This window comes from Schistosoma haematobium, chromosome 3 (genome assembly GCF_000699445.3).
Source record: "Schistosoma haematobium chromosome 3, whole genome shotgun sequence".
In the NCBI taxonomy this organism is placed as follows: Eukaryota; Metazoa; Platyhelminthes; class Trematoda; order Strigeidida; family Schistosomatidae; genus Schistosoma; species Schistosoma haematobium.
The window spans coordinates 17,120,528-17,133,968 of record NC_067198.1 but is presented as its reverse complement, the minus strand read 5'-3'; the positions used below and the strand labels follow the sequence as shown (position 1 = coordinate 17,133,968).

Sequence of the window (13,441 nt, the reverse complement as noted above, 5' to 3'; positions counted from 1 at the left end):
ACAAATGTGCATTGTTCAATAATGCAATTGTTTGTTTGCATACTTACTGGTTTTCTTCCCATACCAATTTTCTTCTAATCTCTTACTATTCATATTAGCATACTAATTTTTTTGTGTTTGTCCAACAATATTTGTTTATCTCACATGTATTCAATAATCTAGGTTAATGTAATAAAGTTTTTTCTTGATAATTCATTTATTATTCAATATTTAAGTTGACATGTTTATTCAATTACTTCTTATTCGTTTTCTTTTATCGGAAACCATTAGTGAATAATGCAATTGTTGATTTCACCTGTTTGTGGTATAACTTTACGAAATGTTTTAAGAATCAGGAAGGATGTTTTGCTTTAATTATCCCAACTACTTCCTCAATTGAAGTGATTGAGTTACCTCCTACCTCGACCGGGGATATTTGCTTATGTAGGAGAAGTAGGCTAGAAGAAAACTGGAGAAGGCAAAGCTGAACTGTGCCACCAGTCTATGAACTCACTAACAGTTGAACTAAGCCATGTAGGCACGTGCGGACTATCGTGTTGGAGTTCGTAGGATTATCGTAATTAATGGTTAGTGATTTTGAATGACGTATAACAACTTGAATCGACGCCAATATGTGGCGCGTTCTACGCCGCATAAGTAACTGTTATAATTTTAGGCATTAGAAAAAACCTTAATGAACAATATTCAAGTAAAGTGTATGACTTACGAGTACGAAAGATAAACTAAAGCGTCAAAATTATATAACAATACAAATTCTTTTTTGTCAATAAATATTTAATTATTATGCGACTAGTTATATAATAATTTGAAATAAGCTGTTTCTTATTAATCTTCTTCAATCGACAGAAGGTTCTGAACCTAGGTAGTTGTCACCTATTTGCATAATAGATCTGCAGTCTCAAGTCTCACTGTGATTTGAATCATCACCCAATGTCACAGCTGGCGATGTTGAAATTAAATCATTCAACGCATTATCGACTCCCAATATGACTAATATATTTATAAAACAGTTAGTCCCTTTGATCAATTTCGATAATGTAATGAGAAGACGATAATCTTCGTTTTAATATATTTATCCGTATTGATCATTGAGTAGTAGCCTGTGTACATGTTTCCTATCAAGTTCTATTGATTATGCTGTAAAGTGACCAGGAGTTCGACTTACTCCTCATGGTGTAAATTATTTCCGAATTTTAGTTTGGGTGGTTACCTTCAAGTAGCTGACAGGGGAACATAGTTCACAATGACTAGTCGCTTAGATTTGTGGTCAAAGTAAAACTTGTTCGTTATAATTCGATCAATCCAAGGGACTAGCCAAAACTCAATCAATCTAGTTATTTTAAGAATTACAGTTATCAGTTAGTTCGTTTTACAACTTGTCAGGTTTAGCATACTTCAAATGGCTGCCACAATTTTTGAAATCACACTTGAATTTTCTATGGGAAACCAATGATTTTCATCATAATCTTAATTCAAGCCACCTAGTTTTATTAATTGGTTTTGATTTTGCTATAAGTTTCTGATTTACTGAACACATACAGTTCTTTTATACACGAACTCCGCTGTTCAACAATCTATCGATTAAAACGACATGGAAAAATATGTACGGACTTTTTTAGTTATAGTTAAATTTTGAATTTCACTCTAAATTATTATTGTAACGTACAGTTGAGAAGTTAATTGAAAATTTGCATGTTACTTTTATGTTCTTTGTTCGTTCTAATAGTTCTCTTCTAATTTGCAAGTAAATTGTTAACCAATCGAGTTCGACTCCGTCAAAATATAAAAGTATCTTCTATGTTATTTTAGCAAGCAATCAGTCAGTCATTGACAATATAGAGTGTGAATCTGCTAGAGACCTAACAAAAAGTATACAAACATAACAGATGAATATTTTAGTAAATGTATACAAGAAAAGCCATTACCTGACGTTTTTTCACCACGGTGTGACGCCATTTAACGAACTATAATAAAGCAAAAGACACTGGAATGGTACTTCATCTTAGTTTGCCCCTTCAAATTAGTGCTCATTCATAACCTCATACGCATATGACCCTCATCTCAGAAATAAGAAGGGTCACAATGAGCACCTGTGAATTCCACTGCAACAATTTACTTATGGAACGCTAATTGGTTCTTGATATAATGCAACCCTCAAGTAATCTCATAATAAAAATCACCTTGTGATTTAACTATTTGTCAAATTATTTCAAGGATACATTTTTTGAAAAAAAGATGTCGCTCATTTTGTTTTACATTCATAAATATTGTTTATTTTCTAAATGTTAATTTCTTCTTACCTATCACTAATTCTTTGTCTTTTTAAGAAAAAAACTAATTACATTTTGTCTTAATAAGTTTTTCTTGTTTTGTTTGGTTCTGTTTTCTCCATCTTTCAGCATTAATTCTCGCATATCAAGCAGGAAACATATCACTTTGTACCGCATTACTTCAAGCCGGTGCATCTTTAGGAATTATGAATTCTGAAGGGGATACTGTGTTTAGTCTAAATAAAAAGAAATGTAAAAGTTCAACTCCTGGACATGTTCTTTCACAATTACTAGGTACATTTTTTTCTTGAAATTCATGTTTTAATAATTATCCTTCTTTTTAAACATTTTCCAATACACTACACTTTTGACTCTGACGATTCAATAAAATAAAAATATAACTTGAGAATGAAAGCTCTGAATCTGAAATAGACACATCTGTTAGATGACAAAATCTGTTTAAATTTATCTAATTAACCTCAATACTATATTTTAACAAAGAAATATTCTGTTTTATAATAAACTGATTAAATTTAGTTGCCCACACTTTTCTATTTAGTTTTGTCTATTAAAGTGATTTCTTTTTAATGAAAATGATTAGATTCACTTATTCAAGAACCTCGATGGGAAGATGGTTCTGTTTGTGTTGAATGCTGCGTGAAGTTTGGTATAACTAACAGAAAACATCACTGGTATGTAATTTATTGTAATCTAAAATTTGTTTTTTGTTATTCGTCTATCTAATTTCTTCATGATAGACAGAAGTAAAGATTTAGTGATTTGTTTTTTGATCTTGATTTTTGACCAGTCATTTGATGATTACTTTAATCATTTTTTGGTGCATTTAACTATGGAATTTCATGTACATACTTGTTTATTAATATGTTGTTCTTAGTTCAGTATTTACTTCATAATAAATCGAAAGCGGTGATAACCATTGTTTATGTATAACAAATCAAGACAGTATGAATATTAAAAATACAGTTTTCCGGTCATAGCTTGATGAATCGTATATTTCATTTTTTGTGCGACGTTCGCGATCTCTGATTGGAGACTTTGAGTGACGTACCCTAGAATCGTTCACATTAGTAAATATGCATTCCTTCTATAAATTCTTCTCTGTTTTAAATTGTAGTACACGCTCATACATACGCTTTAACTATCTTTTCGAGTCAAGCTTTCCATGATTAATCTTTGTCATTATCACTGCTACAACCTTATTTCAATCTCTTTTAACATTCATTATCGCAATTGTTATGCTGACTAACGGCCATCGTTCGGAAGTTAGAAGACCATCTGTGCAATCGCTGAGACCACAAGCGAATGAATAATTGCACAGGATCCTTTTTATCATCAACAATCACGAGCCATAATCACTTGCCTTCAGCAATTCAAGTCGCTCATAAATTGTAAATATTAATAACAATAACAAGTAATATTGGTACTTCTCGTTATTATGTTCTTCACTGTCTTCTAATCCAATCCAGATCCACGTATGAGGATTAAACAACGGAACTTCGATACGGATAAACAAATTTTAGTAGTTCCAATACTCCAACGTCATTGACATTAGTCTCGTTAATTTCATCTCATTGTGCCAATGTTGTATGGTAACTTGACCCAATACACATATGTATCAGGCTACATGTTGATGATAACTGATTGACTGAATTCATTATTCAATAGCATTAACTTCTGTGTTAAAAATGTGACTAATTTACAAAGTACGAATATCTGTATTCAACTTTAATCCATACATTTTTTTGAGATCTCGTTGATTGGTAATCGTCGGCTTCTTCACCCGAAGTAAATGTGGAATCCTGACCAGTTTAACCACCAGAAACCACTACTCTGTGTGTATCTGGGTATTTTTAATCCCTGTTTCCTCAAGTTATCAGTATTGATGTTTCATCGAATCATTAAACTACTAAAAATCGTATTATATTTCACCATTGTTGTTGCACCTTTAATTAATGACAAACGTGATCTTAACATTTCTCTTTTTTTTTTCTAGTCGCCACTGTGGACGTTTACTTTGTGCTCAATGTTCAGCATTCGAAATACCAATTGTAAAATATGAACTTTCTAAACCAGTTCGAGTATGTGAGGTTTGTTTTAATTTCCTGAATAATCCATCCTAGTATATGCATATTACTGACGATTATGATTTTTAGTCATTCTCTCATAGGCTCCATTATATATATATATACTCTTCCTCATGATTTATGACTTTCGATTTCTTTCATATCAAGTTCTTCTTTGTTGATTTCTTATTTTTATTTGGTAATTTTAAACAAAGCTGAATATATATATATATATATATATATATATATATATATATATATATATTGTGTCGTTAAGTGATAGAATGATGATGATTTCTCTCATTATGAATTAATCACAATTAAACTGACAGTTTGTTTACTTAATGTAATACATGATATATGCAAATAATTGTTTTCTTAAAAATTCATTTATTTTGTTTATTTCTGTTTTGAGTGTTGGTTTGTTGATTGAAAACCTTCTTCTCGTTCTTTTGATTCAATTAGAATTTTCTGTTATTAATTTATTATTATTTTGTTCTTTATGTTTATGCTTTGTGTTAAACTTATATAAAAAATAAAATAAAAGAGATTGTTCATGAAAATTTGATCAACTTTTATTGGGGGGGGGGAGAATAAAAATTTATTGATGATTGATATTTTATTGAATTGTTATCATTAAATAGTGAATAAAGAATCACTGAATAGCTTTTTCATTTTAAATGGTGATTTATAGAAATGAATTAAAGATGACAGGTCCAATCCTTGCTTCATCTATTTTTGTTTGATTTAGCCAAATAGAGTATCACTAACATGGCTCGAAACCGAATATATAATGCTGTACCTTGTTAAATGAATTAAACTTACGTCAATATTATCCAAATTCAATGATTTTAAATTTTACTGAAGTAAAATGTAGATTTATACTAAACGGACGAAAAATTTGTCAACAGGTCGGTCGTCATTATATATATATGTATATTGTATGTTCAAAAAGTCGTTATATAAATTTAACAAGCATCTAACCAAGCACGCTAACTTCACAAAATATTAAATAAATATGAAAATATTTAGAAATAATCCAGTCGATGAATTATGTTTTTATTAGATAAAAATATTCTTTGTGTTTGGTTAACATTTTTGATGAGTAGATTTTCTCTTAAATTGTCTTCTCATAAGCGGTAATACTTATAAAAAGAATTGTTAAGAATATCATTTGCGAAATTGCTGCAAACGATATACACATCATTTAAGTTTTACTATTCATTGTATTTATTTGCATTTGTTTTATTATTAATTAGTCACGTAGGAAAGCAAAATGTATAGTTTCAGTTTGGTTACTGATATGAATAAATTTGGACAAAGTGCCTGTAGTTGATTGAACATTAAAATCTGCATGTTAGTGATAGATGGTTATTTCATTTTATTTCTAGAACAGTTGAAAAAGTAATTAGTATCGAGGACAGATTATCTACTTTTTGAAATTTATTTAAACACAAACATTAGTACACGGAAACACCAAATATATATGCGGCACACGTCGTCATTCGACTTGTATGGGGGCTGGAATACTGCTCGGGTGCCCAGAACATAGCAGGTGGTTTTTTGTAGGCCACACCCTGAGCCTTTAACCTATAGGTTTAATCCACAAGGCATTGGAGCAACGTTAGATGATGCAGTCCGATTGCAGCTGGTGACCAACAAATGGTCCGGATGCCATTTGTTTCCTCAGTTTCCTGGAGCCCATGTGCACCATTGGTTTGGAATCAGGGTTTTCCAACTTCCCTCGATGGACCCTCCCTGTTCATTAATTCGGTTATAGCGCCGGACATTCGCTTTTCATCCCATTGATTTCGCAAACAACACTATCGTCGCGAGGAGGCGTGGAGTTGGACTCTCCTGGCAGTGGCTGTATACGCGTGGCGATGTGAGGGAATTGTGAGGAGAGCTGACTCTCGCCACCCTCTGCCGTACTGGAGTATTTCGGAGGTCCCTTGTTTCAGTATAAGTGATAAGCGTTTCCGACATAACAATAAGCGACAACCAGATATTCAAGTAGCATTCAATTGACAAGTTATGACAGGGGACAAGAGATAGAGAAATTTGTTGAAATTCAAGTACGTTATATATATATATATATATATATATATATATATATATATATATATATATATAGGGCGGAAATGTGCTTATTACAATAGAACTAGTAGAAAACCTTAGTGATTGAGTAAGCGTCTGTCGGTTTGCTGACTGCTAAAAACATTTATAACACATTTTGAATAGCTACAACTTGAATGTGTGTTAAAGAGGTATTTGTGATGTTACTGCCAAACTGGTTCTGAGGTTTGCTCAATGTTTCAAAATTTACCGTATTGAATAAAGCAATCATTGTGAATTATTATTATTAGGCCACCCGGCTCAGAGAACTCAGTGTCAACTGGTCTATTCCTTATGTATTTATGTAAATTGATTCTTATTGAATTACTAAGACTTATATTTCTGAAATCTAGTTCCTTCCAAAAGAGATCATAACAACTAATTTCTCTTGAGCCGAACCCTACTCACTTTTCTTGAAGCTAGACAGGAGAAATCGGTTTTTTATGTATTTCTACTTAGGTATAGTATAATCTGTTGACGAGAGGAAGGGAAATTTCTCTACTTTAGTTGGTATCTCTTAGTAACTATTATCGTCAATAGTTATATCATTTGGTAAGTTTATAATTAGGTGTCGGACGTCATAGGTATGCGTATTTTTATTTTGCCTAAAATCATGTGGTGATAATGTCAAGATTAAATGAGTTATCAGAATGAATGTTAATGTTTTTAAATCAAATTAATTTTATTCCCATTCTTTTAAAACAAATTAAAAATTGACTTTTTGCAATGTTTATAGCTTGATTCTTTAGGAGATTTTTGTTTTTGGTTGAAATTATTTTTACTTTTTTTTCTTTAGTTATCTTTGTAACGTAAGCCATAAAATGTCAAACAAGCAATATAACTTCTCGAAAGCCTAGAAAATTGACCATTTGAAAATAAATTTCAGACTGAACATAAAAAGTATATTCATATTTTTTTCCGGTACTGAAATAAATCAAGAAAAACTTGGAGTATTGGTACTAGGTCTTAAGTTCTGTGATACACGAAACCACATAAATTATATAGATTCAGACATTCAGTTTGAAAACCTAAATCATCAGACATCAGATCTATTTCCAACCTCTGATCAAGAACTTGAACATTTCAAATCGAAGCTGGATAATTGTTGCTATTAATTTAAAGACAGTAGGTATATTTACAGAAGCAATTTAACCGAAAAAACACAAGTAGACCATCAGTGAACTTAGTAATGACGAAGATTTGACTATTACGAAGCCTGATAAAGGAACAGGAACTATCCTACTTAACAAGAAAGACTATATTGAAAAGATGAATAACATTTTGAATCGACACCTAAAATTCCAGAAACAGTGACCAAAAAGAGAATGAGCTGACCAGATCTTCAAAAAAGCTCAGAGATCGATAGGTAATTCGACCAAACACATACGAAACATTTAAGCCGATAATTACGTATTTACCTAGGTTATACGGACTACCGAAGGTATACAAACCTGATATCCCATTGAGACCAATTTCAGACATGTACAATTCCCCTTATCATACTGTAATAAAGTGGTTAGTAACCGTTTTAAACCCACTCCACAAACACTTAGTGAAGCATAGTATTAAGATTGTATTCCACTTCGTCAACAAGATCAAAAACATAAAGACTAAAGGACAAACGTAACATCATTGTTTACAAATGCCCCACTCAGGGAGTCTAGAATATATCTGTAAACAACTTGGTGAACAGAAATAGAGGCTGCATTCCTTGTGGAGATCACCAAAGAATTATTACTGGAATGTACTATGATCGTCAACTTCAAATTCAACGGTGTCCTATATAGACAAATAGATGGTGTTGCGATGTGTTCACTCCTAGGTCCAATATTGGCTAACATTTGCCTCGCTAAACTAAAAAACGGTCCACTGGCACAGCAGATTGACAAGTTTTCATTGTACTACCGATATATGGACGATACGTTCATCCTTAGGAACGACCATTACTGACTTGATAGAAACACTGGAGCGATTTAATAAAGTTCATTCGTCTATAAAATTCACATACGAGGAAGAAAATAGAAATAGAATAACCTTTCTAGATGTTCTAGTTACAAAGAGAATAAATGGGTCATTAAGAAGAAACTAAATATTTTTGAGTTGTATCATAGTATTTACTTTTGCAAGATTATGTCCTAGTTAAAATCAGTATTATGCATAAATTAAGCAGGACATTCACTTGTTGTGCTTACTCAACGCATTCAATTTTGAAGAAGATACAAATAATTTTCCCAGAACTACATTTCTCGAGTTCATCTTTATTCTGTCAAAAGTCCTAAAACGAGCTCATATACTGAGTTCAAAAAATGTATTAAAACAATGTAAGAGTATTTCTCCTTGATGTATATGCATCAATCATAACTGATTGAAAAACTTTAATTGTTTCAGTTAACCTACAGTTTAATGTTTATTACCATATAGTTTAAAGTAATTTTTTCCTGAGATCTATAGTTATATAATTGTAGATTCCTATTTGTAGTCGAATAATAAGGATCGATAGTAGATGATTATAATTCATATGTCCCCTTCTAACAGAAGAAACTAGGGAAATGGACAAATTTCAAATCTTTCCGTCACATTAAATGAATCAATACATATTTTTTGAGATCAATAGTTCCATAGCAAAACTCCTCACTGTTTTTTTTCCAGATTAAATGACAATAACAAGGTTTGTAGAATGAAGTGAATTTAAATATATTGTAAAGTATCTTGGCTACAAACACTATACAGTTATGAGGGTTCATTTAATTATAAACACAGTTTTGATGTGGATCAGGTAGTGACGTTCAGAAGGCTATCCAAAAAAGCAACCGACAGTTGTAATACAAAGAATGGGACATAAAATATGAAATTGAACATTATTGAGATTGATGTTCATTTATTTGTCGAAGGAGTAGTCATCCAAATTAGAAATGGGGGTGAGGTTATAATTACTAATAGTCATAAAAAATTAAGGGATTGTATAATCGTAATAAAAATAATAAATGATTACACAATAGATTGGAATAATTTGAACTAAAATCAAATTACAAGAGTATCAATTAGATCATGTAAGAGATAATAATTATTCACTCACAATCGTTATAACCATGGCAAAGAAAGTCAGTTGAGTCTCTTCTGTTCCATAAATAAGTTCGTTTATAAAAGTTTGATAACAGTTAACTCCCCAAAATAGTGTAAAATTGGCGCTAATAATTGGTTTTGAATACTATAAGAATATTTTTAATTTGTCTACTATCTATCAGCTATCTAATATATCACTAACTTAAATCAATCAATTGTTTGTAATTATATTGCTCTTAATTTTAGTCTGTTTGCAACTATGTAACAGAATGAATTCATTTTACTCTGTGAAACTTATTATTCATTATCTGTCAAGCGATCGAGTTGCATAAACGATCATTGTTTACTATCAGAAGGGGTTTGTGGAGATTTTAGAAATTTCACAGATTGAAATCATGAGTCAATTGAAGCTAGACCACCATGAAAAACCTGGAAGCACTGGACGGCCATTTCGTTCTAGTATGGGACTCCTCAGCAGTGCGCATCCACGACCCCGGCTCCTGGGTTCGAATCTCGCGGGGTACGTGACCGTGGATGCGCACTGCTGAGGAGTCTCGTACTAGGACGAAATGGCCGTCCAGTGCTTCCAGGTTTTCCATGGTGGTCTAGCTTCAATTGACTCATGATTTCAATCTGTGATAATTGTTTACGCCATGATAAGAATTTCGTCATCACTATAACTAAATATTTATTCTGTAGTCAGATTCACAAAACGTTTTGTTAACTTTCATAGAAAAGTTGATAGAAATAATAAAATGGAATATTCAATAATGTTTAAAAAAACAAATTGAGAAACAAAGAAAATTTTAATAACATTTGTAACTATGGCTTCCTGTTAATGTAATCAATCGTTCATTTGTTTATTACATTATGACATAATTTATGGACATTAGTTAATTAGGCAACTATTGATTGAGAACTTATTTGATTGTAATTAGGAAACTTAAGATTGCATATGTTCGCTTGAACGAGAATAGGACTTTAGATACATATGAATTTCCTGGAAGTTGTCGTGTTTACCAAACCCCATAGTAATGATTTTCGAGTCATCATTACATTGACTTGATTTCGTTACACAATGTTATTTTTTAAAGTTGATATATCACTAATGAGGTCAAATTATTCTTTCGGAAACCCGATTGTAATATATATTTCAATTCTATACGTCAATTAAACTACAATGCTTAACGAGATACTACAAACAACTGATTGGATTGCGTCTAAGTGGTCACCACGTTGAATCTGTTTATTTTCTTGGACTAAATATATTCTGCTATTCAGTGGTGAACGTAGTCGAATAACTAAGTGAATTCACACTTCCTAAACAAAAACGTAGCAGCGCGTGTCTACTAAGAATAAAAACCATTTTGTAGGGGATAAAACTTTATAAAACAAAGTGGCTGTGAACACATTCTCTATTTTATCTATGGCAAATCTTGTTAAAATACAGACATATTGCATTATTATTAAAAAGAAGAAAATTAATCGATTCTTCAAGAACTATTTTATCAAATCCATTTGACTTTATCTCAAACGAATGGTTATTTGACTGAGAAGCGAAATATTCATTACCTGGTCGAACGATTATTTACGAATAACAGCAAGTTATGGAAATCATTTGACAGATTTGAACATCGTTCGTGGTTGAGTAGTTGAACATTATTAGACGACACCATCGCGAGTCACTTGACATATTCAGTTGAAAGAAATACAAGCATGGGATTGTGGGTCTGATGAATGAAATCAATCAATCTCCCCCAGGAAGCTGAATAGAGAACACAAGTAACGAGAATTATATTGACTCTGATGCTTGAAGTAAATTTCAATCACTACAACAAACAGCTCACATGATTTCTCCAATGAACAGTGATAATAACAAAATTAACAGTTTTATAAACAACATTTTTATCATGCAGTTATCATCAAGTGTGTAGACGGCAAATATACACATCTCCTCTTCCAACTTATAGCTAACACTAGTATAATAATTCCGGAAAATATCTACTTCACTAATTGTCAGTTTGACAAATTAATCCATATTTTAAATTGATCATAATAAATGACAGTATGAGATGATTGCTTTCACTGTCAAATAATATATATCATATGAGTGTTATACAACATTTGTAGTCAAATTCATCAACTTTCACGGCCATTAACTGACAAGTATCATGTTCTCACTAGTGACTAACTTTGAGAAGAAAGTTTTGGAATTCTAGTCAGAAGATGTAAACGGTGGAGATAAATTGTGTGAGGTGTGAGGCAATTTCTCATCGCAGATAATATTTTTTGTATGATATGTATATCGAAATTATTTGTGCTCACGCCAATCAATAATTTGTCCTATAACCAGAATTACTGTTGTAAATACAGAAAATAATTTTACCGGAAATAACAAAACATCCAACTGGAGTTTTTTTATCGTTCAGTTAAATAGTTTTTATTCCAACAATAATTTACCAAATCCAAGTTTTTAAGTATAAAGTGACGCACCAGAGATTAATTAATTACTGTTACCTGTTACCTTTCATGAAGTAACATAGACCGCCCATTCAAATCTCCATCAGATCCCCGTTGTTTATCGATGAGTTTGCCCAGGTACATGAAAGTTTCCACCTCTTCCAGAACTTCCCCATCAAGTGTGATTGTGTTGACGCTCTGTGTTGTATTTGAGAATCTTGTTTTTTCCCTTGTATGTTACTACATTAGTTGTCTTCATCTTAATTTGTTGGCGTGTATGGTATAGAAGAGCTAGGTTATCTGTGAAGTCCAAATCGTCTAGTTGATTACGAGCTGTATTCGGCGTTCCCCATCATTTATGAAGGTATTCATAATCCAATCAACCACTAGAAGGACGAAAAATGAGAATAAACAGCCTTGTCTGACCCCGGTCCTCACACGGATTTGCAGTGTAGGCCTTCGTATGAATTTCAGATGATGCTGATGAAGTTTTCACATACACCATAGTGTCTAAGAAGTTTCCATAATATTCTATCCATACTGTCAAACACTTTCTCATAGTCAAGAGAGTTGATGTATAATGACGAGTTGCATTCAGCTGTTTGTTCAACGATGATCCTTAGTGTCACGATTCGGTCTGTGTACAACCGGTCCTTATGAATCCGTCCTGTTGGTCTCGTAGCTGGTCGTCTACTGAATCTTTCATCCGGTTCAGCAACACTTTTGCAAGCGTTCCCTGGTTTTGACAGTAGTATTATTTCTCTGTATCTTTCACACCTGCTCAGATCTCTTTTCTTTGGTCACTTGATGAGATATCTTTCTTCCCAGTCTGTCGGTGGCATTTTTTCTTCCACCCAATTTTCATAAATAGGATATGGTGCATATTTGCAGTTATTTTTTACTGTGACTTTAGTGCTTCAGCTGGCATATTTTCAGGTCCTACTGCTTTCCCACTCTTGATCTGCTGATGGCCATCCCGATTCCTTCGATCGTTGGTGGAGTGACATTGATAGGAAAATCTGTAGGGGCTGCTTCGATATCCGGTGGATTCAATGGAGCTGGTCTATTCAAGATGTCCTCAAAGTGTTCCACCCACCCATTCTGTTGTTTTTGAATGTCAATGATGAGCTTGCCTTCTTTGTCATTGACCGGTCTCTGGTTTTCTATATTATTCAACCAGTTTCTCCATAGTGTCATATAGTTGTTTTTTATTTCTTCCTCTTGCAGCTTTTTGCGCCTTCGCTGGTAGGTCTTCCACGCATTTCTGCTTGTCGGTTCTAATACTTCTTTTCAATTTTTTGTTTGTTTCTGTGTATCCAGCTTGTACCTTGACTTTATGTGTTCTTGTCCAGCTGTTGTTAATTACTGTCTTCTTGTTTTTCCTTTGTTAAATTTCGTCCAGTGTTTCGATAGAGATGCATTGGTTTTGGTGATGCTTGTTGCGGCCCA

The 13,441-nt window shown here is 32.6% G+C and overlaps 1 protein-coding gene across 2 annotated transcripts in view; it reads left to right on the top strand.

Annotated features, from left to right (window-relative positions):
- Positions 1-5,343, top strand: part of ANKFY1_1 (Ankyrin repeat and FYVE domain-containing protein 1) — a 38,735-nt gene extending 33,392 nt beyond the window's left edge. Inside the window, exons 20-22 of one of the 2 annotated variants that reach the window (XM_051213162.1) lie at positions 2,400-2,564; positions 2,872-2,962; positions 4,285-5,343. In XM_051213162.1, the coding sequence (XP_051069110.1) occupies positions 2,400-2,564; positions 2,872-2,962; positions 4,285-4,411 (383 nt within the window). In that variant the 3' untranslated portion in view covers positions 4,412-5,343. The remainder of the gene's footprint in view (positions 1-2,399; positions 2,565-2,871; positions 2,963-4,284) is intronic. The other variant, XM_051213163.1, reaches the window with a different exon arrangement.
- The last annotated feature ends 8,098 nt before the right edge of the window (positions 5,344-13,441 follow it).